The 27,898-nt window shown below is 39.4% G+C and overlaps 1 protein-coding gene across 2 annotated transcripts; it reads left to right on the top strand.

The window, feature by feature from the left end:
• On the top strand, positions 1 to 27,843 carry vps41 (VPS41 subunit of HOPS complex). 2 transcript variants are annotated; one of them, XM_084048329.1, is made up of 28 exons: positions 1 to 179; positions 1,578 to 1,616; positions 6,363 to 6,467; positions 8,467 to 8,544; positions 10,221 to 10,295; positions 11,842 to 11,904; positions 13,080 to 13,145; positions 16,353 to 16,472; positions 17,410 to 17,556; positions 17,646 to 17,712; positions 18,183 to 18,280; positions 18,715 to 18,844; positions 19,880 to 19,995; positions 20,505 to 20,623; positions 21,267 to 21,348; positions 22,089 to 22,181; positions 22,308 to 22,435; positions 23,255 to 23,399; positions 23,662 to 23,703; positions 23,798 to 23,848; positions 24,475 to 24,612; positions 24,750 to 24,804; positions 25,233 to 25,373; positions 25,814 to 25,950; positions 26,296 to 26,395; positions 26,816 to 26,860; positions 26,962 to 27,038; positions 27,542 to 27,843. In XM_084048329.1, the coding sequence occupies exons 1-28, from the start codon at positions 156 to 158 to the stop codon at positions 27,623 to 27,625; spliced, it is 2,565 nt and encodes an 854-aa protein (XP_083904455.1). In that variant the 5' UTR covers positions 1 to 155; the 3' UTR covers positions 27,626 to 27,843. The 2 variants fall into 2 exon arrangements, with proteins under 2 accessions (XP_083904455.1, XP_083904454.1); XM_084048328.1 differs by having other exon boundaries at positions 6,360 to 6,467.
• The last annotated feature ends 55 nt before the right edge of the window (positions 27,844 to 27,898 follow it).

The raw sequence follows: 27,898 nt of genomic DNA, 5'->3' as shown, positions 1-27,898 counted from the left end.
GATCTATCATCAACAATGTGATGTTGCACTTTACTGGCTTTACTGACATGTTCTATCGATATAATATAACTGCGTAGTTATAGACGCATCTGGAAATTATGCCTACTGCGTATTAATATTTACACACATTACACACACATAAACAATACTAAATAATGGCGGAAGTGGAAGATCTGCAGGTAAGCTAAAATGATGTTATGATGCTAACGTTAGCTCTGGGCGTATCTACAGTATATCAATGTCAATATTGATGATAATATGATGTGTTTGAGTTCATAACAGCTTCTAGAGCAGTGACACTATTTGGTTGAAGTACCCCCTCACTGTCACTGTTACAACATTCCTATTGATTGATTGAATACGGTATTAACAGTTTGCAAAGACAAGCATAGGGAAGTACAGTTCAATATGGTCTGTTAAGAGGATGTTAAACCCAAGAAAGCACTATGGCTTGTTACCATTGGGCCGGTTTGTACATCGAACAAGTATCTGGGTGTCACAGGACTCTGTGGCGCAACGGTAGCGCGTCTGACTCCAGACCAGAAGGTTGCGGGTTCAAATCCCGTCGGGGTCAGTTTTATAAATAAGGGTTTGAATTCGGTCTCCTGTTATGCAACAAAATGTGGAATGCCCTACCAAAACTAGAGAAGGAGTGTAAAACCCTATCTCTTCAAAACTGCCCTGAAAGAGCACCGTGCACCGTCAGGTGCCTCAGTGCCTGCAATTCGAAACTGGCTCCTGCAAAAGTCATAGTCTGTTTATGTGATGTTCTGCATAGTAGTGTATATCTGTCTGTCATTTAATGTCACTATGAATTGAGTACAAAAGTTTTATTTAATCGTATTTAGTTCATGTGCTTTTTTCTGCTAACTTCTAAATAAAGTATTCAATCAAACAAGAAACACTCTGTTAGAAGTAAAACTCTGGTATTCAAAATGTACTTGAGTAAAAGTACAAAAGTATTGGCATCAAAATGTACTTAAAGTATCAAAAGTAAAAGTACTCATTATGCAGAAATCTTCCATTTCATGTTTTCAAGTCAAGATGTTTAACATCATTTGAAAATAGCAGATCTATTTTCAAACAGCCAAAGTAAGTCTTTATAGGGCTGAAGTGGTTAATGTATGTTTTGTAATAATATTTTAAATCTAGAAAGTAACTTGTAAATAAAGATGTCCAATAATTGTAGTGGAGTAAAAGTACAATGTTTGTCTCTGAGATGTAGTGAAGTAGAAGTAAAAGACTAGAAAATTGGAAATACTCCAGTAAAGTAAAAATACCTCAATATTGTACTTAAGTACAGTACTTGAGTATTTGTACTTAGTTACTTTCCACCATTGATTATTACTATTAACATTTCCGGATATTGTTTTGTGTATGTTTACATGTCCCCTTACTTGACTTTTTGTATTTTTGTTCATTTTTCCATGCATCATTCCTTCCAGTGTCCCAAGTTTATTCGTTTAAAACAGCACTAGTCTACTTTTGTTTGTTTTTCTACATATAAACTATAATAATTGTTGATAACATGTTTTACTCATGAACAGTGAACTCTATTAAATGTCTTCTTCATACAGAGCAGGAAATCGAGTGAAGAATTCACAGATGATTCTGAGGTAAGAATTGAAACGCCTCTGGTTTTCTCTTTGAAAAGGAACGAGGAGGGGTGGGGGGCGCTTATATTGGAGAAGAGGAACTTCCAAATATGAAACTGTAATAAAAGCATCAGTGCTATAGGCCTATGTATATCATAAACCATAGGCTTTTTTCCCATCATGTAATCCAGGGGTTTTCAACTGATTTTGACCCAGGGACCACCATCCTGACTAAGAGCAACCTGGGGACCACCACTATTGTGCGTGGTGGGTCCATCATAGACCCACCCCACTTTTTTCCCGATATATCGATATTGTCCAACTCCTAATTTCCGATACCGATATATGCAGGCTTTTTCACCAAAAGTCAACTAATTGTCAGGAACATCACATATCTAATCAAATAAAATGGCTATAATATCAACATAATATCTAAAAAACAGTGATTTTGTTTGTTTTCAATGAAGTGAGTCCTGTGACTCAATGGTGAGTCCCACTAATAATCTTAGATTAGATGTTGGCCTATTTGACAGTGCAGAAGTATAATTGCTTTTATGCCTATAACATTAACGAGCGTCAACGAGTGTCAGCTGGACACAGACACACCTGCCCTTTGCAGTGCTCTAATTTGAAAGTGACTGGGGTCTGTCTCTTTTCTCAGCAAAAGCCCTTGAATATGATGGAATATGATTAAGGATTACTGTGATTATGGAAAGCTCACATTTCATATCACACACACCATATAGTGAGAACTCCTGAAACTTTTTAAAAGCAAAATAAATTCTGAATGCATGGCCAGGGACCACCTGCAATACCTCCATTACATCAGGGGTTGAAATCCCCTGATGTAATCCACTAAGCCAACCCATTAAGACCTGAGACCGGTTCTACAAGTACAAATGCCTTCGCAATCAGTGGTTCTCAAACTCTGTGCCAAGGACCCCCAAAATGATATGTTTTTCACCGCGGACCCCCATCTGAAAATGTTTTGTGCCAGGGACCCCCGCAGAAGAGAAGAATTGTGTTTAAAGAAATGCAAAATCTTCCCAAAATTTTCAAACACTTTCTCAAAAATGTTAAAAAATAAATGTACAAGCTGTGAGCTTGCCTTGTATATCTGCTATTTTTGAGAACCACTGTTCTAAATCCTAAGAGTTATCTGAAAAACGTATGTTATTGCTATATACTGTACGTATATAGCTTAAATCTAAAATGACACAGACACAGATGCTTTCCCGGTCTTAATGGGTTTTAATCGATCCAGGGTAGGGCACATTTCTTTCTACTATTGCTGAAAGGCTATAGTTGAGAAATGGAGAGAGCTTTTTTTTTTGTTATAATGAAGTTATTCCCCAGAAGTACCAAGAAATTGCATCAGCATAGTGATGTCGAAATGCATCAACAGCAACATATTGTCCATGTCAGGGTTGTCAAGCATGGATGATTTTGAATTGGAGCAGATCTTGCTTACTCAAAAGGGCTGTAATACATAGCCAACCTCTATTGACAACGGTTGATCCCACAAGGATTTCTTCGTCAGGTGTTGAGCGTTGTCAGGCACTCATGAATTACAGATAGCTTTCCGGATCCATCAAGTATTATATGATTGAGCTCTAGTGTGTGTTACAGTACTCCTCCCGTGCTTCTGGAAGTCTCCTGTAGGCTAAATAAAATATAGCATAGCACGTTCGGCTGGTAGTTGGAATAGAGGCTTGTCTCCTTATGAGTCAATGTGTTGAATGGAATGTCAGAGTTAAGACTATTGGACACTATGGACAGTTGTACTCGTGTCAGGAAGAACTAATCAGCTGTGAGGAAGGGTGTAGAAAAACGGGTAGAGGGATAATCCCAGGCTAGTGAATAGAAAGAACTACTTCTACATTTGTGTTTGTAAGTGCAAAGAATCTTCAGTAGCCTACTTTATCACCCCAAATACCCATGGGGGAACAAGCACTGTGGGTTGTTACATCAGTGGTTCCCAAACGGTGTGGTGTGCTTTGAGACGTGTACAGGTGTGCCTTGGGATGTTGTTACAACATATTATTATTATTATTGCAATACATTGCAATAACTATACAAAAAAAAATATTTTTTCCGATACAGAGGCAAATTCTATACCATAACAACTATATTTTAACAACTTTCAACCTGGCGTCCCTATTTTGGCATTCATTTTATAGGCAATAATGTTACATACATTTTTTTAAATATATATTTTAATTATTTTTCTTTTTTCACACATTTTCAAAAATAGTGAAAATATCCAATCTACAGGGCACACACAGTTTGAAAACAACCGTGTTAGGGAGTGCATGTCTCCTCTGAGTGGCTGTAAACAGTTGATTATGCACTGCTTAGACTGCTGTAATGCAGCTTGCCTGCTGATTGTTGTCACTAGGTTGGCATTATTAGACTAATGAATAAAGGCACTGTGTGTGGTTTCTTTTATTTGATAACCGTATTAGTTCTGCAGGGGAAATTCAGTTTGAGCTTTACTCAGCATATGGCTGCTCAGATGGTTATACCTTATGATGAACGCTTAAGGGGGAGCAGTGTCTTGCTCAGGGACAATTCTACACACAGACCAGGGCTGGGAAGCAAAGCGGTGTCATTTTGATTAGCAGTCGGCCTCTACCCACTAAGCTACTAAGCCAATGTTGCGGAATGTCCTTCTACATCACAGTGTAGAGAAGAAGGAACATCTTAGATATAAACTTGTCTTTCCTGGTTTCTGAAAGGAAACATAGTTGAGAATTTATCTTGTGTCTTATTAAATGTTATTTTGTGTTATTATTGAATCTTGGTTTAGATTTATTTAGTTTTTCCTGTGTACAGAAATAATTGCTCAGTGAGTCTGCAGCCTGCGTCTACCAATAGGCAAAATATCTACTGTTGCCAAAAAAAATCAGACACAACAAGGCAACTCAGTTGTTGCTAAACAAAACAAAGTTAAACTTGCAGAAAATAGCAAAAGTTTTGAAATGGGTACCGTAGAGAAACGGGGATAAAGTTTGCCTTTTTATTGTTTCGGTACACCTTTGAAAGCCATGACAAATGTCCTTGCGTCGAAAATCTCACAACCAGAATACACAGGAAATAGCCTAGATATGGCATTGTTGAATGGGGTAGGATTGTTTTTGAAAATAACATTTTCTTCACGCTATTGCCCCCCCCCCCCCCCCCCCTCCACCCACCTTCCATCCAGTAGCACATAATGGCAGACAATGTTTTGAGTTGATGCATCCTCTGGGCGGCCACAGACTGTACAGCATTGGTTATAAACTGAATTATGAGAAATATTCAGGCTGTGACCGGCCACAAATGTGAGCTCGCAATACAGCAGCAGCATAGTAGAATGCCCTGAGTTTTTTATGAGAAGACCAAATTGATGTTTCTCTCACTGTGGGGATGGATAGTCTTATAGGATTAATGTCATTTTATTGTCCATATTACACAAGGTGAAATTTCTTCCTGCATATGTTTCCTGACATGTCGTGCATGCAAAGACCCCTAAATATGTGCATTTCGCTACAAAGTTGCACATTTGGGCACACTACAGCAGTGTAGGGTTCAGTGATTTGCTCAAGGGCACTTTGTTAGTCATGACTAGTGTTGGGGAACCGGATCTACCATTCGGAACCAGGAATCGGTTCCATCAGATTTGGAACCGTTTCCAGAACGGGTTCTATCCCACTGTCAGAGCTGTTATGTGGACTTCATGTCTGCCATACAATTACTATACAAGTGGTTCTCAAGCGTTTTTTATTTCAAGGACCACCGTAACTCTGAGAGTGTACAAATGGAACCAAATGGAACCAAATTGACCCTTGGAATACATAAAGTTCCCAACCCTAGTCATGACGGGAACTGTACTGTAGATGTAATATCAGCTGAGCTGGCAAAGGATTGGTTGTCATGCGCATTGTTCTGTTCGTCTTAAAGCATTTGTCACACATTGCCAGCTGTTGTTATTCTCCTATTATTGACTCTGTTGTGCTCAGTTTCAGATACAGATATCACCCTTTCATTTTCAATATTGATGTGCTATGAGAAAGTGCATGTGGACTTTCAAGATTTGAACAAAATTCAACCCAGTTGATTGGAATAAAAATATTTTCAGAATTAATCATAACTAAGATGCCATAATCTTGCAGTCTGACCATAACTCTTTATTTATTTATTTATTTAATTAATGTATTTATTTATTTCTAACAGTCCACTTGCATTGGGCATACATCAAACATCAAATAATTATTAGTAGTAGATTACTTTATCTTGTTTACTAAATTAATTCATGATGTTGATTACAATGTAGTGTAGCTCACAGGATCAGTCTTCCTCAGCATGCTGATTTGATAATGATAATAAAAAATACTGATTTAATTAGTAGGGATGGGACGATATGAAAATTACGTGTCACGATTAATGCGGCAATATGCTTAAAACTATTTTTTGGCTAATCGATTAGTGTAGTAGAGTTAAATAAGAGCGTACCAAATGAGCTCTTTACAGGTCTGTTTTATCAAGTATAGATGGTTTAAGTGTTACTGAATTTGAGGCTCAACAAAAGCTAATTCATCCTAGTGAGTACAATTTCATGATGAATTAAAATCTCTGCGATAGCCTACCATTATTGTGAGCGTTTATTGTTTTTACCACGATAAACGTTAATAACGATTATCGTTAATTAATTAGTTGCAGAAATATCATGGCATTGCTCCACCTACCGTTCGGTGCTGAATGAATTGTTTCTTCTTTTGTGAGGAGGAGGACAGCGAGGAGGAGCCAAAGTTGAAATATGAGAGGCTGTCCAATGGGGTGACAGAGATTCTTCAGAAGGATGCTGCCAGCTGCATGACCGTCCATGACAAGGTAAAGGTCATAGTGCTTATTCTGCCTCATACACTACACTGCTGCTTTGCTTTGTTTTTTGTTTGGAGCCTAAGGGGGGTTGTATTGTTTTTTGTTTGGAGCCTGAGGGGGGCGGGGATTGTATCTGTGTTTTATGTCTTTTTGTATGCTAAGATTATGTACATGTTTATTACATAAAAACAGTTAAAGTTGTAAAAAGAAAAACACACGCAATTTCACATTTATTTATTTACATGTTTTGTAAATATCATACTCGCATACTCACCGATACCAGCATTTTAGGCAGTATCGGCAGCTTTTCCGATACTGGTATCGGAACAACTCTAGACACTTTCCCTCCTGGGCAGAGCACGAGTCAATCATCATAACTCATTACATCTGTTCACCTCACCTGATGTTTTATTTGCAATCAATAATTTGAATGTATTTATTTGCATAGATATAGTGTATGCACGTAGATACTGCACTGGCCACTGCTGTTGATTGGAGCGTCATTGTGGGTTGCTATACTGCCAGACATACATGTATGTCTATTGAAGCAGAAGGTCTATCCATAATTAAAACTCACTGAAATTTCTACCGATTTTCAAGGTTGGTTACAAATTTCTGAAATGTAGTAATGTTATGATATAGGATACTTGGTTAAATTGTGGATTTTCATACCAAAACATTGTATCTTATGTAGATAGTAAATATAGTATGTATATATATTTTGTTTCTTATATGACTCGGGCATATTTCTTGCTGTGTAGTTATGGCAAGTTGTCTCTGCCAATATGGCAGAGATCATGTACAGTAGATGTATGATTCAGTGGCCAATGCGGCATCTATGTACATTATGTCTGTTTGTTTGTACTTTTAAGAATTTCTTCTTCCCATTTCTTTACTTTTTGAAATAAAACGGCATCTGTGCCGCACGACCAAGAGACATCGGCCTACTGAAATACTACAGTTGATCTGACTGTCTATCTGCCTTGAATGTCTGTGCGTGTGTTCCTTCTGCCAGCAACCTGGATGGTCACCCCCAGCCCACCCCATCCAACCCCATCCAACCCAACCCAAACACCTGGAATGAATCTTGAATCCACCACCACACCACCAGCCCCACATTGCCTTAGGCTGCCTCATATTTTAAGTGCCTGAATCGGAATTTCATTTGAACAATTCCATTCTGATAAATCCCTTTTAAAAGTCGCTCCTTCTCGCAAGGTTGACCCCTTTATTTATTTATTTTTTCGGGGTTATTTTATTTGGGGGAGATTGCAGCGGCTCTGTCTGACATGCTCAGCTGTGCCTGTAAATATAAGCATTTCATTATAGACTGCACTGAAGCATGCTGGCCTCGCCGCACATGCACATGCTGGCCCTGGAAGGGAGGGGGATTAGGGTTGGTGGGAGGACTGGGGGTATGGGGCTGGGTGGAAGAACACACACTTAATCTAATGCCAAAAGCTCTGCCGTTTCTATAATTTTTTGTCCCAGTGGACTCCCCGCACGCACACGCCACACACACACACACACACACACACACACACACACACACACACACACACACACACACACACACACACACACACACACACACACACGCACACACGCCTCTACTGAAGCACAAAACATGGAAACCAGTTGCTGCTCAGTAGAAATAATGGCCTTATGTCGCGGGCAGGAGAGGCCATTGGATTGCTGCTAGCATGCGAACAAGCCAGATGTACAGTGCATTTATTATGTTTAAGCATTTTAATTTGAGGAAAATACCATTTCACACTGTCTGCTTTAATAAATAGGGTTTTTCCACTCCCTGTAATTTCACAGTTTTTGCCTTCAAGCCCCCAGAATCCCCTCTCTTTTCCACCTCCCACCAGCTACAAGGCACTTAAAAAAAAGAAAAAATCTCATCCCCTGCCACAGCCTTCCTCAGCACCAAGATTTCCCCTAAATCTTGAATTGTTTCATGTCCAGCATTATTTTTTCATCATACTTATCTTTTTTTCCACAGTTTCTGGCCCTGGGCACTCATTTTGGAAAGGTCTTCCTGCTGGACATCCAAGGAAACGTAACTCAGAAGTTTGAAATTGTAAGTACTCAACATACGATTCCAATTTTGGTTTGATTTGGACGTTACGCTTATGATATATGCATTTATGTTCTGGTACAGTGCAATGCCCACCACCGTGGAGGTTGTGGGTTCAAATCCACCGTGGTGCACCGGCTTAGTCGAGTGTCTATACAAACGCAATTGACCCGTGTTCGGGGGAGGGAAACTGGAAGGGTAGGGTGATGATATCATTGCACGTAATCCTACGTGCTCCTCCCACCTAACAGGGAGTGTTAGGTGGGAGGAGTAGGACGATGGCCCTACATGTCCTCCCGGTGGGGGCTCCTCACTGGTAGGTGAGTCAGTAGGATACAGCAGCAGTGACAACACGCAGAAATGTGTGTGGGGAGGAATCAATTGGCATAACGACTAAATTGTGGAGAAAAAGGAAGTAAAAAAAAAACAAAGGGAAGTAGAAAAGGGCAGCCAGAAGATGAAGTTTGGAATGGTCTCCATATATGGGCATGTTTTGTTTATGACGCCCAATGTCCACCCACAACGCAATGTTAGCATAGGATGGGGCTCCCTCCTGAAGCCAGTCTTAATCAAGTGGAATGAAATATGAATAATGCGTTTTTATCACATGACTCAGAGATATTGTGTAGTGATTTGTGTGAATTTCTGACAAAAATAGGACTAGTAGCAAAAAGTGTGTTTTGAAGAAAATGCAAAATGGTAGAAATTAATCTATTTGGCAGAAATGTGAGTGGCATATCAGTAGAGTTGCATCATGATCGAAGAAATCTGTAGCCAAATCCCAATACTCAAATTTCTGCCTCCTAGTCTCCAGCATGGCGGTGTTACGATGAAATTGGTGACCTGCCGAAATATGTGACCAACCTTGTGGACTTCGCATAACGTCCAGGGACACTTTGCATTGCCTACAATGTAGTTTCAGCCTATCCACTCAGTTCTAGAATTCCACACGCCTATTGGACAACTCTAATTTTGCCTTTCAATTCAGGTTGCTCAGTTATCAAAGTTGGGTCCATGGACCCTCAGGGTTCCTTGAGGGGGCCCCAACTGGACCCTTACAGATCTGTAACTCTGAGAGTGTACAAATGGACCCTTAAGTGGGTCACAGGACCACAATGGATTGTGTTATCCTTATAGCCTTAATGTCTTACTGTACCACATGCTATTTACATATCTGACTAATAAAGTATTCAATTCAATTAAAAAAAAACAATTTGGTTCCATTTTGTACACTCGGAGTCATGGGTAGTCTCGCAAGACAAGACTGTTGCCTCTCACAATTTTCAAATGCTTCCGTCATACAGTCTGGAGCAACGGAAGCTGATGTGACGCCTCCTCCCCACTTCCGTTTTGTCTTTACAGTCGCGCAAATTTATCCGAATATAAATCTAAATCATCTAAGCATATATAGCTTGCTGCTTAGCAAAAATGGAAATTAAAACATTAAATGTAAATATATTTAAAGATATATTTTCGTGAACGGAAATTACGCACAGATGATAGCCTCCTGTCTCGGATCTCAGGTCTATATAGCATTCGGAGATTGTGGAATAGTTGTCTGACTACGCGTCATGGGGGTCCTTGAAATTAAAACGTTTGAGGAGGTGAAAGGTCAGCCAGAATTTGCTGGCCAACTTACTGCCTGGGAAACATGTCATAACATTGTTCTGTCTCTGCAGAGTTCAGTGAAAATCAACCAGATCAGCCTAGATGAGAGTGGAGAGCATGTGGGCATCTGCTCAGAGGATGGAAAGGTGAGATCTTCAGGAGGTGTGCAACAGTTAATCAAACTGAAAGTGAAAATAGCAGATCTACAAGCTCACAACACATCGCAGCGTGTTGTGAGCTTGTAGATCGGCTATGTCCACAATGTATGCATGACACTTGTGTGATGAAGATTAAAATAACACTTAAGCGGTTAATGGAATCATTGATATAAAAACGATGATAACGATTTTGATGATTTTTTGTTAAGAAAATAATCAATAGTTACAGTACAGCCCTGCCATTGGTATTTGCTGATCCTGGGGGCCAGTAATAAAGTACTGCCAATCAGCGTTTGCCATCTTCCATATAGTCTCGGTGGAAACCTCATACTGTATGTCCAAAACTGTTACTTTTCAGGATTCAAATTCAAAAGTGGAAGATCTACACTTTTGATGCTTTTGTGTGACGCTGTAGTATGTTCAAGTAGGGCATTCATTTACTAAAATGAACACACAAAGCTTAAATATGGAGATAGGAGGTTTCTGCCCAACGTCGTCGATATAATGCCCCCTCTTCTAAAACTCCGGCATTAATCAGCTTTGAGGGTTCAGGTGATTATGCTAATGATCCGAAACGCTAGGGGTTTTGGTGCCTCTGTAGTATATATTTGTTTGCAATGAATGCACACACCCTACTCTCAGAAGATAAACCTGAACTTTTATCTTCTCCATAGCTACGCATAAATCCGCATTTCCCCACCCCACCCCTCATGATGTCAAGATTTATTATATAAAAAAATCTTATGCCCATTTGTAGTGAAGGGGGAAAGGATTGCACTCTCATCCACTAAGCTGTCAGTCAGCCATCAGCCATCATCAGTCTATGGATACCCCCTCCAATGCTCTCCCACCTTGCTGTTATCTTGTCTCTCCTCATCATTACCACCATCCTTCGTGGATTTTTGCAGTCAAGATATGCTTGCTGATATCACCCCCTCCCTCTCTCCAGCACTCTAGCGGCAAAAAACAAGATCTTGTCGCAAGAGAAAGTGGAGCAGACAATTAAAATCGATGCCACAGCAATTGTTTGTCCTCAGCCAATTCAGTTGGCTGTTAATCCTATGAAATCTAACATAATCCTTAATCACTGATGCAGTTCAAAAAGGAGATCGCAGCAGAGCATGATATTATTTATCCTTTAAAAAAACTTTTTCCCCCCTCTTATGTGTGTGTTTGTGTGTGTGTGCACGCTTGTGTGTGTGTGTGTGTGGGGGGGGGGGGGGGTCTCGCATACAAGAAAAGGTTGCAGTTACGTACTAGTCGGAACATTAGAGTTTGCCGTAGACCACTGAGGCAGCAGTTAAGACAAAGATTAGGACCCCTTGTTTCTAAGCCCTGGGGGGTTTAAAGAATCAACCTGCCCACTAATTGGTGACCTGGTGGAGAAGTACGGAGCCAATCAAAGCCTTTTCCCGACTGCAATTCCCCCTGTTGACCTCAAGACAGTTGCAGACACAGCAATTAAAGCAGAAATGTTGAGTATTCGTTTGCCCTTGCCATTGTGCCATTGTTTCTTTTTTTCTTTTTTGTCCAGGTGCAAGTGTTTGGACTTTACACAAGAGAAGGTTTCCATGAGAACTTTGACTGTCCCATCAAAGTAAGTTTGGTTTTCTCCTGTTTGTTTCTTAACCACTTAAAGGACAAGTCCGGTTAACAGTCAACACACTTAGCTATTTGTTACTAGTTGTCACTATACACGCATCCATGCCTTGATTGTCCCACAAGAGCCGCCACAGTCTCGTAAATCATGTTTTGGGGTGAGCATTCGGCACAACTGCCAATCAAAGTGACTGTACTGGCCAATCACATCACGTTTTTTCCGGGACTTGGCAAAACACAGCTGTTGGTCTGTTTAGCAGACTACGGCGGCCCGTGTGGGACAACCAAGGCATGGATGTGTGTGTAATGACAACTGACAACAGATTCATGAGAAAAAGAAAACGCTTTTGACCGTAAGAAATAGCATAAGTAGCGATATGCTTATGGGCTCTGCTCTATGCTATGGGGGCTACTGGGGAAACTGGACGACAGGGGCAATTCTGCAAAGAGACCCCATGGCCAGTCATTTGGGATCAATATAAGTAGGAAAAAATGGCTATATGTTATTTTAGTCTGGACTTGTCCTGTAAAGGAGTAGTTCACCCAAAGAAATACTTATTTTCTATCAATTACACACCCCAGAGAGCCTTGAATTCATGGAGATTTGTCGTTTTTGTCGCATTCCTAAGCCAAAAATGTGATGACAGAGTCCCCGGTAGGAGACTCAAAGACAGAGTCCATTGACTCTGCCCAGTCATCAAATTATTGGCTTACACAAACTAAAAAATCTCTATGAATTCAATGCGTCATGGGGTGTGTAATTGATATTACTAGGGGTGTGCCGATATATCGTCCCACGATATATCGCTATACGTTTTCGCGTTGTGTTGTTTTTTTTCGGGTCAGGTGTCACACTATTGCCCTATTTGGATTCAAAACGGCTGAAAAGCTACAAGTTTGCATGTCTGAATAATGCAAAAACAGAATTATTTGTTTGCATTTCCTTTTTTTCTCCCCCATTTATTTTCATAATAAAAAAAGTGCGTATCGTATCGTATCGAAATCGTATCGAAGTTGTGAGCCAAATATCGTATCGTATCGTTTCGTGAAATTAGTGTATCGGCACACCCCTAGATATTACTGTATTATATATTTTTTCTGGGTGAACTACTCCTGTGGTTACATTTCAAAAGTAACCATTACCAACCCTGGTCACCATGCTTTTCTCTTCAGGTGGTGTCATTACATCCTCAGTTCAGCAGATCGAACAACAAACAGTTTGTCACTGGTGGTAACAAGGTACGTTTGAATGAGATTCGTCACTTTTTTGAAGCCAGGGCTGGGTGGACAAAATTAAATATAACAATGTTTTTGACCAAATACCTCTATCTATATTGTGACGATAATTTCTTACATTTTACAACAGCGAAAACAGACGTGAGCTTGCAGATCGGCTATTTTCGCTATTTAGGAAAAAATGTAAAACCAGGAAAAGACTAGATCTATGCCATATCACAATATTTCAACATCCAAAATAATCCCAGACAATATCTAGTCTCATATCACGATATCGATATAATATCGATTGCCCAGCCCTACTTCGAGCCACAATTACAATGCTTCTTTATGATTATGTCCGGGTGAAACGGAACACAGCTGACCACAGTTCATGTACTGTAGGGCTTTTTATATGAAAGGTTCTTAGTTTCCTGTATGTTTTTTTCTGGAGTGCTACGTCTCTGGGGAGAGTAGCCAGCACATTTTCACAAAGTGCTGTTCGCTCAACAGCGTTTGAAAGGCAATGCTTCACAAGCACAGCAGATAGATGTCATTATCAGTCTGGTCTGTATGGTCTGTTGAAATTCTGCCCACATAATATAGTGACTTTTATTCAAGGTCGTTTCTGCCATACCTGTATGTATACACATACATTGTGTGTTGAACACATTAACCCATTAAGACCTGAGGCCGATTCTAGATCGGTACTTTGACACATTCAAGATTTTTCAAAACATTTTCATACAGCGCGTCACTTCGTGCCGCGCTGAGAGCTTGTACATCTGCTATTTTTGAATAGCCAACGTATACAATCTAAAATGACACGAATGCTTCCCCGGTTTTAATGCGTTATGATCAATATTTTCTGTTTTGAAAAGTGTAATGTAGCCTACATTTACAGAAAACAACACATATAATGTGCGCAGAATCAACGTGAAAAAAAAAACACGTTGATTCTGCACAAGGGTATATCGATGTGTCAGTAAAACAGTGGCGAGGAAAAGAAAACTGTAGTTATGATGAAAACCACCCACTGTTAGTAGTGTTACTTTAACATTTTTCTTTCAATTGGCACTGATTTCTGCTCTTCTCGGAGCGGCGAAGGCCTCCACAAGGTGCCTTGGCTGTGATGGAAATCAATAAGCCACAACAGGAGCCACATCCTGTCAAAGGCAATTGAATTCTGTCTCCTCCGTTCCATTGTCATATCATGTCCCATGTGGAGAAAAATGTTAAGCACACAAAGCCTAATTCATGCTTCGGCGCACGGCGTTTTTTTGCTTGCTGAAAATAACTGATTTTCAAGCTAACAACGCAACGCCCTCCCTCCACCACTTTGGTAATAACAGGTTACTACACATACTATTATGTACGTGTGTGTGTGTGTGTGTGTGTGTGTGTGTGTGTGTGTGTGTGTGTGTGTGTGTGTGTGTGTGTGTGTGTGTGTGTGTGTGTGTGTGTGTGTGTGTGTGTGTGTGTGTGTGTGTGTGTGTGTGTGTGTGTGTGTGTGTGTGTGTGTGTGTGTGTGTGCGCGCGCGGCGCTCGCGCGTTAATATCAAATAAATCAGAGTCGGTAGCTTTATGCTGTACATGTACGTTAACGGCCTGAGCTGAAGGTCTGACTGAACTGACGTTGATGTTACAACACTGTGGTCACACCCTGCCGCATTGCATTAAAGGTAGTGATGGGAAGAAGTATTTTTTTACACAAGTAAAAGTATCAATACCCTTTTGTAGAAATAGTCAGTGCAAGTTCGGTGTTCAACATTTACTTGAGTAAAAGTACAAAAGTATTGGCATCAAAATGTACTTAAAGTACCAAAAGTAAACGTACTCATTATGCAGAAGTTCCCATTTCATTTTTTAATAAAATGTATAAAACACTTTAGAAAATAGCAGATTTACAAGCTCACAACGTGTCGCTTTAGGGCTGAAGTGGTTTTGGAATAATATTCAAAATCTACAAAGTTTTCAAATAATTATAGTGTAGTAAAAGTACAATATTTGCCTTTGAGATTTAGTTGAGTAGAAGTAAAAGTATTGAAAATTGGAGTAAAAATAACTAAGATGTTTTACTTATGTACAGTACTTGATTACATACAGTACTTTGTTACTTTACATCACTGATTAAGGGTAAAGATTCTAAACTGGAAGTACATTATTAAACACTGTTGCTTGGTTTTGCTAAATGCAAAAAATATACATTTGCAGTACCTGTGATGACTAGTACAATAAAATATATTGCAGCTTAAAGAAGCTGTGATCATTATTAGTATATGTGAATAATGTAAGAAATGAATAGGGCACTGATTCAAATACATGATGTTTCCAACTCTCTTAATGGCTTTTTTGTAATTTCATACTGGGACTGGATTAATTATACTGTATGAATTTGAAAAATAATGGAGGATTACTTCTTTCATTACTGTGAATGAACTTAATGCTTTCTCATTGAGATGTGAGGTGAAATATAATATTGAGATATACGACAATCTATCTTTTTTTCTTTCTTTTTGGCTAAATAATTGGCAAAGGAACCAGCTTTGTACTATATGAGATCTAGAGATATAGTGTAGTGAATAAGAAACTCAGATTCATCCATTCACTACAGTCAGTACAGCCAGTAGATACTCATGTGCTGTCCTTCCACTGCCCTCTAGAGGTTAAACTGCACAGCTGCAACCCAGAAGACCAATATTGGCTGATAATTTGAGACACATTTAGAAAAGGCAGTTACTGTGCTGCCTACATTGTTATTAGGAAATGAATTTTATAAGCAAGGCACTACAGTGATTCAGTTCCTGTGCTGTGACTCAGTTAATAATAAAAATAATCATGACAATAATAATAATAATGACAAAACGCGCGTTGTGAGCTTGTAGAATTTTCAAATTACCAAAGTATATATATAGGTCTGAAGTGGTTTTGTAATAATAATCAAAATCTACAAAGTAACTAGTAGCTAAAGTTTTCAAATAATTATAGTGGAATAAAAGTAATATTTGCCTTTGAGATGTAGTGTAAAGTAAAAATACCTCAAAATTGTACTTAGGTACAGTACTTGATTAAATGTACTTAGTTACTTTCCACCACTGGTTACTGTTAACATTGTGTGTGTTGTGTATAAGTACATGTATGAGGAAAAAAATGCCTTTTGGGAGATATAAGGGCATTTTAAAATAATACAAAATAAAATAATAAACACATTCTCCTGATTCCCTCCTCAAGCTGCTTCTGTATGAAAGGAACTGGTTGAATCGCTGGAAGACCTCTGTTCTGCATGAGGGTGAGGGTGTCATCACCAACGTCCAGTGGAGAACTAACCTCATTGCCTGGGCCAACAATGTGGTAAAGACTACCTTAATGTTGTTTTTTTAGGCCAAGGACCCCTTAGCTGAGAGAGAGATATGAAGCAGGGACCCCCACCACATATTGGATTCATGTGTATATTCAGAGTTACTACAGGGGGGCTGCCAAATCTTTGTGTGATAGGATTATGTTTTTGCATTAACCACTTGAACCCTAGCATCCCTATTCTGATTAGAACTTCAGCCAAAAATACCAGATCTACAAGCTCACAACGCCTCCAGCTGTGACACGTTGTGAGCTTGTAGATCGGCTATTTTCGGCAAAGAAGTTTGTTTGGTGTAGAGGGAAAGAAGAACAGACCAAGTACAGAGTGAAAGGTCAAGTTTACTAAGTATTTTCAGTTAAAGTGGTTAAATGCCTGAAAATAGACATTAACATGAATCCAACACAACGCTTGACAGTGCTGTCAAACAAGTCCATAAAGATATCTATGAAACCTAGGAAAAAGTTTAATCTGCAACACAATTTTTTACAATACATAATGGGGGTGTCTCTCAGCTAAGGGGTCCTAGGCCTGAAAAACGTTGAAGAACCCTGTCATACCTGTCATAAACTGTTTTAACAGACTGTATGCCTAAAAAAACAGCTTTTGTTACAACTGATGTTTTCAAATCAAGTAAAAACATAATACAGGTATACAGATAAAGAAAATTAAAAAACATATAAGGGATGTGCAGGAGCTGTACGAAACCAAAGTGGGCTTGTGCGAAAAATGTAGATCATGTTTTCAGGTGGTCAGGTAGGTTGTTCCAAAGGCTTGGCTGTTCACATTGAAAACAAAGTCATTTCCGTCGAATTCACAGAATATTTTTCCCCCTGTTTAAGTGAGAATATTATACAGACAAATCTGTCTGCACACGACATGCCCACAATCCTAATGTCTTGTTCGTGTTGCGTTTCTCCTGAATTTTGCCAGGGCGTTAAAATCTATGACATCAGCACCAAGCAGCGGATTACCAATGTGTTGCGGGATAACATTGGCCTGAGACCTGACATGTACCCCTGCAGCCTGTGTTGGAAAGACAACGCCACGCTCATCGTTGGCTGGGGTACTTCCATCAAGGTTAGCCTTGGACAGTTATTTTATGTAAACGGTAATAATGTAAGTATTTGTGATTATGTTAGATCTTTAATTTTTTGTCCCTTCTTCAGATATGTGCTGTAAAAGAACGGAATCCAACTGAAATGCGAGACCTACCCAGTCGCTATGTGGAAATAGGTGGGTATGAATATGCCACTAATCGAAATTAGTATTAGTCCATTTGTCAAGTGCAACTTTTCTCAGTGACAAATTCTATGTGGCATTAGTGATGGGAGTTACAAATTAGGTTACTTTCTGTTGATTTATACGGATCCCCATTAGCTGATACTTTAACGTCAGCTAATCTTCCTGGGGTCGAAGACATTAATATACACAACAACAATAGAGAATACCGGTTTTACAATCACAGTGTATCACAAAAAAATACTAAAAACAACAACAAAAAAACATTTTACTAAAGTCAAGTATCACATAAAAAGGTGTGTGTGTGTGTATGTGTGTATGTGTGTGTGTGTGTGTGTGTGCGTGTGTGCGTGTGTGCGTGTGTGTGCGTGTGTGTGTGTGTGTGTGTGTGTTTTCAGTTGTGAGATTTAGTTTTGCTTTAATCCATGTGTACTGTAGTTCTGACTCAACTCTCTTTCAAACAGTGTCTGCATTTGAGACTGAGTTCTTCATCAGTGGCCTGGCGCCCTTGGCAGATCAGCTGGTTACCCTGTACTTTGTGAAGGAGAACTCTGAAAGCATGGTAATAATGGTTGCTTTAAATCCTACTGTTTGTGCAATATGTGTGAATGTTTTTTACATATTTAGGCCAACCAAACGGCCTCAAGAGAATAGAAAGATTAGGAAAATCCTTCGAAGTGGTGGATATTTTGCTGACTGAAATGTGCTGTTTCAGGAAGGACCCAAGTCTCAGGGATTAGGAATAGAATTTGTGTAACATGGTCTCTGTGGGGTGGAAACCTCATATGTCCAAAACTGTTCCTTTTCAGGATTAAAAAGAAAATAGCATAAGTAGCAGATTTACAAGCTCGTAGCTCTTTTGATGCTTTTTTGTGACACGATAGTATGATCAAGCAAGTAGGGCGTTAATTTAAGAAAAAACACAAAAAGTAGTTAATAACGGAGCGGTCCTCACAAGGAAATTAAAGTAACACAGATGTGTGTGTATGTTACTAGGATGAAGAGTTCCGAGCACGGCCTCGTCTCGACATCATCCAGCCTCTGCCAGAGGGCTGTGAGGAGATCTCCTCAGACGCACTGACAGTCCGCAACTTCCAAGACAACGAGTGCAGGGACTACCGACTAGGTGAGTTTGATTGATTGAATACTTTATTAGTCAGAAATGTAAACAGTAAGTGGGACAGTAAGACCCAAAAAAGTCATGGGGACTTGTTTCCATTGTGGTCCTATGTATTCAATTCATCAACATAGCATAAAAAATAACACAATATAATACATGTCGTCAACAAATACAAAACACTATATGTACAAAGGAGGAAAAGGAAAAACGGCAGCAGTGAATGACACCTCCTTTCTATGTGAAATTTGCATCTATCTCGCCTTTGAGGACTCCTGATAGATGGTTTTTCAGGCCAGTTTTGAAAGAAAGCAGTGATTTACATCTTTTAATGAATGGTGTCAGGGCATTCCACATTTTGTTGGCAGAGTAGTAGAATGAGACTAGGCCTGTGCCAATTATTACATAATCGCCTGATCGCAATTCTGTCAAATAATCACAGTTATTTTTGCATAATCGTCATAGCCGTTTCCATGTTGAAAAATGTTCATACATTTTCTATTATTAACAAAAAAAGTGTCTCATAGCAGCTCATGGCTCAATAGCAGCTCTACAAGCTGATACTGCGTCAATGAATTAACTGAAAACAATGAATTAAGCCCTAGGTGAGACTAGTACTGTTTGTAAACCACTCCGAGGGAAATGTCAGGCCACTTTCTAGAGATGTACCGATGCCATTTTTTCTTTCCCGATTCCGATAATAGGTTAATAAAAGGTTTGAGAACCGATGATCTAGGAATAAATAAAAATGGCATAAATAAAAGTTAAAGTGCTGCTTCGAGTTAGTAAAATAATAATGTAAATAGTACAGTAAGAGTATAAAACATGCAACATCAACTGTCTGAAGCATTCAAAATATCACTGTAAATGAAATATCATCATGTGATAAATTAAGTGGTATTGGATTGGCATAGACATGGCATACTCGCTGATTCCGATACCAGCATTTTAGGCAGTATCGGCAGCTTTTCCGATACTGGTATTGGTACAACCCTAATGCAGTTGTCACCTTCCAATAGCCTCTCAATTAATTCTCATCAACAGAGCATTCTGAGGGAGAGTCCCTCTTCTACATCATCAGTCCCAAAGACATTGTAGTGGCTAAGGAGCGAGACCAAGATGACCACATTGACTGGCTGCTCGAGAAGAAGAAATATGAGGTTGGTATTGTTGTATGGTGTTTTTTGGGATGTATGAATGACTCAATCTGTGGCCTGTTTTGTAGCCATGTGATTTTGTTATTCGGTACTGTAATCTGTGTGTGTGTGTGTGTGTGTGTGTGTGTGTGTGTGTGTGTGTGTGTGTGTGTGTGTGTGTGTGTGTGTGTGTGTGTGTGTGTGTGTGTGTGTGTGTGTGTGTGTGTGTGTGTGTGTGTGTGTGTGTGTGTGTGTGTGTGTGTGTGTGTGTGCGCGCGCGCGCGTGCATGTGTGCTTGCGCTGTGTGTGCGTGCGTCTGAGTGAACAGAAGGGCATAATCTTGGTGGGAATGATCAGTAGCCTGCTTCGAAGAGGTGATTCACTTTTGGGTTGAAAAGGTCAAAGATCAAGGTCAACATAATTACATAATCAGCACTATCTCAGGAATGAAGAGACAGAGATGTCGGAGTAGGACAAGATTTGGGTGTGTTTTAATTCTTTCATTTTGTGTGACTTGCTTGGCCTTTTGACAGGAGGCACTGATGGCTGCAGAGATCAGCTTTAAAAACATTAAACGACATGAAGTCCAGAAGATTGGGATCGCTTACATTAACCACTTAGTGGAGAAAGGAGACTATGACACTGCTGCAAGGTAAAAATAATAATAATAATAATAATAATAAAAATAAAACATGAATACACGGTTTACATTTAAGCCAGTCAGTCAGTTTACAATTTACAATTTAGGCATTTAGCACACGCTCTTTATCCAGAGCGTTTTACAGTAAGCAAGTTAAACATGAGGTAATACATCAAATGCATAGAAATATTAATCTAGGATCATAGGAAAACCAAGAATATATAATCAGTCAGAACCTATAATCAGTCATAACTTATAACAGTATAATATAAAAAAAAAGCAATAATCTGTACATTGAAACTATACATCCCATGGGATGCCAGGTCTACAAATGAACCTGGCATCTGTTTACATAACATGCTATTTGAATTACATTTTAGCCTTTGCATAAGCCTGCAAGGGCAAGTGCTATGGCAAGTACTAGGGGCTAAGTTTAAACCATTATGAAGTCGGACCATAAGTAGAGTCAAGATGAGATGAAAGGTTGTGGAAGAATGATTTATGATTTTCTCCTGATGAGTCAGTTTGAACTACCGTTGTCTTTGCAGTGTAAACACTTGAGGCTAGTATACATTCAATGGTAAAGACAATACAGATTTTGGTACTACTTTATCACAGTGTGAAAACTGCCCAAAACATTATGTCTCCAATTCAGGAAGTGTCAGAAGGTTCTAGGGAAAAACATGGAACTATGGGAGAATGAAGTATACAGGTTCAAGACCATTGGTCAATTAAAGGTACGTACAGTAGGTCAGGTCTGCTTTGGTCCAACTTACAGTATTTAACCAAACGCTAGTGCTGCACAATTAATCGAAAAAAGATCGTGATCTCGATTTAGACACCTATGCAATCTCGATTTTAAATTATGGCGATTTATTTTTCAATATATATATATATATGTATATATATATATATATATATATATATATATATATATATATATATATATATTTTTTTTTTTTTTTGCTTAATATTTTTTTAATATTTTTATATTTACAAGAGAATCGTGTGAGAATCGTGATCTCAATTCTTATTGAGGAAAATCGTGATTCACATTTGAGCAAGAATCGTGCAGCACTACCAAACGCATTCCTTTTACATTTATTAGGCTTGGCAATTGATCTGTCACATATTCTGATTAAGAAATGGTGATCAGGCCTGGGCCGTGGCGTCGCGGTCCAGGCACCCTCGGTTGAAATCCCTTAACTGACAGCGTGTCGCGGGTTCGCGTCCCGTTCCCGACGAACTTTGCTGCGTGTCTTCCCCCATCTCTCTCCCCGTTTCCTGTCAGCCTACTTTCACTGTCCCTCTCCAAATAAAGCTATAAAAAGCCCCAAAAAAAAAAATCAAAAAAAAAAAGAAAAAAAGAAATGGTGATCAAATGTGTCCTCTGTTTTAGCTTTACCTTCGAAGGTATGCTTTTAATACTGATTCTGTTCACGTTAACAGTGCATTTTGCCTCTCTGTCCAAATCTAGGCTATCAGTCAGTACCTGCCCAGAGGAGACCTGCGCCTCAGACCTGCAATCTATGAGATGATCCTGCATGAATTTCTCAAGACTGATTATGAGGTATACACGTCCCCCCGATAATCCTGACAGATGGCTACTTCAGTATGAAGACGTTGGCTGATAAATGTTTGATCAATGTCAACTGAAGTAATAATCTGCTCTATTTTCTGTGCTCCTCTACAAAAGGGTTTTGCCATGTTGGTCCGGGAATGGCCAGGAGAGCTCTACAATAACATGGCCATCGTTCAGTCTGTCACAGACCACCTCAAGAAAGACCCCACTAACAGCACGTTGCTCACCACATTGGCAGAATTGTGAGTTGATGCTGAAGTACTTTAGAGCAATGGTTCCCAAACTGGTGGTCCCCCAAATGATTATGGAGGGTCCCCAGATAATTAGCTTAATGTGCAAATTTGTTTTCTCACTCAACAGTAAACAAACCAAGATACACTATAAGTGTATACAGGGTATATGCACATTTCTAAAGTGACAATTTAAGGACTTTTAATAAATAAGAAAAGAAAACTTTATTTGTGGAACAGGGTCAAACTAAATTTAATGCCTCAACTCCTACAATTCCAAATGCTTGTCGGGGTGCGAGGTCCTCAGTTCAAATGTGATTATTTTGGGGGGTCACTGAAAAGTTTGGGAACCCTTGCTGTAGAGCAAACGTATTTTTATATGAACATTATCACCGCTGACACAATCAAGTGAATAATGAATCCGACAGGTGTAGAGTCTCAAGTAAACCGGGAGTGCTGCGGTAGCTCACCTGGTAGAGAGTACCATATCAAGGCTCATATGGCTAATCCTTGCAGCAGCTGGCCTGGTTTCAAATCCGACACGAGGCCTTCTGCTGAATGCGAAAATGCGACGCATTGCGAGCTTGTTCAGTAGATTGGATATTTTCAAAATATTTTGTATACATTTTGAACTTGTGAAATTGGACAAGTTGCACAATGAGTACTTTTACTTTTGGTACTTATAAGTATATTTTGATGCCGATGCTTTTGTACTATTACTCAAGTACATTTTGAATACGGGACTTCTACTTGTAACAGAGCATGTCTACATTGCAGTATTGATACTTTTACTTAAGTAAAACATGTGAGTACTTCTTCCATCACTGGCAGGTACACATACGACCAACGTTACGACAGAGCCTTAGAGATCTACCTGAGACTGAGGCATAAAGACGTCTACCAGCTCATCCACAAACACAACCTCTTCCCTTCCATAGAGGACAAGATTGTGCTCCTCATGGACTTTGACAAGGAGGTGATGATCACATTAAATTAGAATGAATGATTATATTGAATGTTGTTCATTATGATCATTGTTTAATTATCGCCGTAGGCTTCGTAGTTGCTTTGTATGTTGAAAGTGAGAGAATAAAAATGCTCGTGTTGTACTCTTTGGTGATGTGATTGTATTAAAAATACATGTTTTATATAATACACATGTATAAAACATTACGTCCAAGGATTGATGTTAACAGCATGTGTGAAGAATATATTTGTCTCTCCTTTTATGTTTTCAGAAAGCTGTTGACATGCTCCTGGATAATGAAGACAAAATCTCGGTACGTGTGCCCTGCAACACTCGATCTCTAGCTAACGGTCCCATAGCAATTCAAGGTCCACTAATCCCATTTCTCTTCTGTTATGGCGATGCAGACGGACCGAGTGGTGGAAGAATTGGCAGACCGGCCTGAGCTTCTGCATGTGGTGAGTTGATGTATATTCATGCATAAAGAGCTCAACTTCTGGCGTCAACACCCGTGTGATCCCTGTGAACAGTGGAGGTTACAGCAGCTATTGAAAGTGTGCTCAAATTATGGCAACGATCATGACATACTGTATACAATGCAAAAAAGAGTAGTGCGAAGATAGTGATAGATAGTGAGAAGTCATGAGGACAAGAAATAGGTCTTCCCAGCTATTCACTTATGTGACAGTCGTCTTGTTATTGCTGTATGGTGGCCTACAATGATGCCCTGAGGATTCTACTTAAGGCCCCTAGATAGATAGATGGCATAGTGCCAGTTTGTAACGTGTGGAATCCATACATGTGAGGCCCTCTTAAGGCACTCGATGTATGGATTCATGTCTCGCCTGGATGAGTCCCAGAACAGTATTATTGAGGATATAGTCAATCCTGGGAAGAGCTGTCTCTGGTACTCCTCCAGGCTGCAGAAACACTGGAGAGTCCGCCTCTATTTAGGATTTTATGTTTTTTTTACCTGTTTAATTTATTTTATGTGTGTAATATTTGTATGTACTCTATGGACCCCCTGAGTGTCTGGAATAAAGTTTGAATTGAATTGAGTTGAACCGATTATACCCCTCTACAGTACCTCCATAAACTCTTCAAGCGGGACCATCACAAAGGTCAGAAGTACCATGAGAGGCAGATTGGCCTGTACGCCGAGTATGATCGACCTAACCTTCTACCATTCCTGAGAGATAGTACCCACTGCCCACTGGAGAAGGTAAAACGAACTTAGCCTTTGACTGCTAACAGTCATATATCCCACCATATAAGCTTTTTAGCCTCATGCTAAGATTATACATGGGGCGTGCATTCAGTAGGTCTAACATTCTGCTGGTTTCTTTCTTTTTCTCTCAGGCTCTTGAGATTTGTCAGCAGAGGAACTTTGTGGAGGAGACCGTCTTCCTGCTCAGTAAGCCAGTGGTTCCCAAACGATTTTGGGGGGTCCCCAGATGATTAGCTTAATGTGCAACATTAAGCTAATCTGTATAAGTGTATACAGGGTATCTGCACATTTCTAAAGTGACAATTTAAGGACTTTTTAAGGACCTTTTTAATACAAAATTCTACAAGCGAGCTTTTAGTTTGACTATGTTCACAATATTTATCTGTGGAACCGAGTAAAACTAAATGTAATGCCTACAATTCTATTGCTTGTCAGGGTGGGGTCCCCCCAATTCAAATATGATTATTTTGGGGGTCACAGCCTGAAAAGTTTGGGAACCCTAGCAGTAAGTGAGCTTACTGACTTAATGTGTTTCCTTTCTACAACTGCTGTTGCTGGGAAATGTTAAAATGACAAGAACATTTTTTTATTTTATTTTAACTTGCTGCTCCCAGGCAGGATGGGGAACTGCAGACGAGCTCTGCAGATGATCATGGAGGAGCTGGAGGATGTGGACAAAGCCATAGAGTTCGCCAAGGAGCAGGACGACGCCGAGCTCTGGGAGGATCTGATATCCTACTCTATTGACAAGCCACGTATGTCACAGTCATCTATTGACAGACGACTCCATTCTAGGGATGAGACGATATGAACATTTCATGTCGCGATTATTAACGATATTATCGCGATAATAAAGAACATTCAGCAAAAATAGTTGATCTAAGAGATTTGTTATAGAGTGGAAAAGAACGTACTAGTTTTACTAAGTATTGAGGGTTTAAGTCAAGTGGTACCAGATATGCAGCTCAGCAAAAGTAAAAGGATGTATGACGGAGGACGATTTCACGATAATTTTAAATCTCCTGCGATACGATTATTGTGAGCGTTTTTTATCATGATAAACGATAATAACGATTATCGTCCCATGCCTACTCCATTCTGCCATTTCCGTATTTGGAGGATTTGGTCTCTTTCTCTCGCTCTCGCTCTCACACAGACACATTCATGTTCCATTTCTTTCTCTTTATGTCTATAGCATTCATTACCGGCCTCCTCAACAACATTGGGACGCATGTGGATCCCATCTTGCTCATCCATCGCATCAAAGAGGGGATGGAGATCCCAAACCTCAGAGACTCACTTGTCAAGATCCTTCAGGACTACAATCTACAGGTCAGAAGACAAATCTGTAATGCAAAATAATGTGTGTCTTTGATTGGATTACATCATTGTTGTGGTATAACCAGTACACCATTTGCTGCTACGAACTTCTTGTTTTACAGACCATTAAGTCTAATGTAAAGTAAAATAGTAGAATACATTTTGAGAAATATCTTTTTATTTTTGTTATTATTTTTGTATTTTTTTCCCACGTGTTGACTATTTACTTCAAACAAACAAAAATATAAATCATTTTTTGGGCGGCATTACCTTATGACCATTTAGATCACTGGATTGGCCTAAATTGCTGACCATGACCATTTATTCCGACTGTGTTTTGTTTCCTTGTGTCTTAAGATTCTGTTGAGAGAAGGATGTAAGAAGATTTTAGTGGCTGACTCTCTCTCCCTGCTCCAGAAGATGCATAGAACACAAATGAGAGGAGTCAGGGTAGACGGTAGGTGTATTATATTATTATCATTATAATACCATAATTAAAAGAACCCAATCTTCCACCGTAATCTGAAGACTCACCTCTTCAGACTCCACCTTAGCTCGTAATACTTGCCATAGCACTTGCCCTAGCTTTGACGACCTTGCAGGCTTATGCAATGGCTAAAATGTAATTTAGATGGCGTGTTATGTGTAGACAGATGCCAGGTCATTTATAGACCTGGCATCCTATAGTGGGTATAGTTTCAATGTACAGATTATTGATTTGTTTACCCATGATCCTAGATTACTATGTCTATGCAAGGTAATATTTCTATTACCTTGTGTTTTCCTTGCTTACTGTAAATCAGTCTGGATTAAGTGCGTTTGCTAAATGCCTAAATTGTAAACTGAATGTGTAATGCTGTTATTGATTGCATTTCAGAGGAGAACATATGTGAATCATGTCATGCAACAATATTGCCATCAGGTGGGTCATCTGAATTATTTTACCGTTATTCTGTACACTGAGCTGTCTCTGTTATCCATCTATTTGCCTCATGCATTCATGCTTTTACTCTTGTGTTTTAGACATGGCTAAACCCTTTAGTGTGATGGTATTTCACTGCAGACACATGTTTCACAAAGACTGTTTACCATCTTCAACAGTAAGTACCCGTGCTATAATTGCTTGTCCCTAATAGCTTTCTAACTCTACACATCCTTGCTGTGACATTCACGATGCACCTTTCTTCTCGTTTGATGTTGGGTTTATTTATTTTTTGCATCACGGTCTCTCGTACAGCCGCTACTAATCCAGAGGGTAACAGGAAAAGTGGACACCTCGATGTAAAATTGGCCATTTTTCCCAAAATGTTAAAAAATGAAATATTTGGAAAATGGTCTTAAGTAATGTAAAGTATACATGAAGTTGAAGGATACATTTAGGTCTGATAATGATACACCGTGCATGTTCGAATCATGTACTTTACATTACTTCAGACCATTTTTCAAATATTTTATTTTTTAGCATTTTGGACAAAATAGCCAATTTTAGCCCACTCTTCCTTAGTGCCCACTCTTCTTGTATCCATCCAGATAACTCTAAAGGTAAAATTGCAGTGTGTTGTGAGAATGTTGTTACAGCCTCAGTGTGTCCTTGCCCTCTCAGATTCCTGGCGTGCAGTTCTGTAACATCTGCAGTGCGAAGAAGAGGAGAGGGCCAGGAAGTGGCATCCTAGAGATGAAAAAATAATACACTTTATTGTTACTGTTGCTTTAACTTAACCTTCTACCTGAATTATATCACGTTCCCTGCTTCTGTGAACTGTACAGCTGCAAAATGCATAACATGTATATTGTATTAACGATGTTTACCAATATCTGCCCGTTCCACAATGCAATGTATGCCCTTTCTGATTGCCAGTATTTTAGCTTGGTGATTAAATGAAAAATAAAATGCAAATAAAATTTGTATCTGAACTTTGTTTTTTATTTGTATTCTGTCACCCAATGCATCTATCATGCA

This window comes from Gymnoscopelus microlampas (assembly GCF_963454915.1).
Source record: "Gymnoscopelus microlampas genome assembly, chromosome: 22".
NCBI lineage: Eukaryota > Metazoa > Chordata > Actinopteri > Myctophiformes > Myctophidae > Gymnoscopelus > Gymnoscopelus microlampas.
The sequence above is the reverse complement of the archived record's forward strand: the minus strand, read 5'-3'. Positions and strand labels throughout refer to the sequence as shown.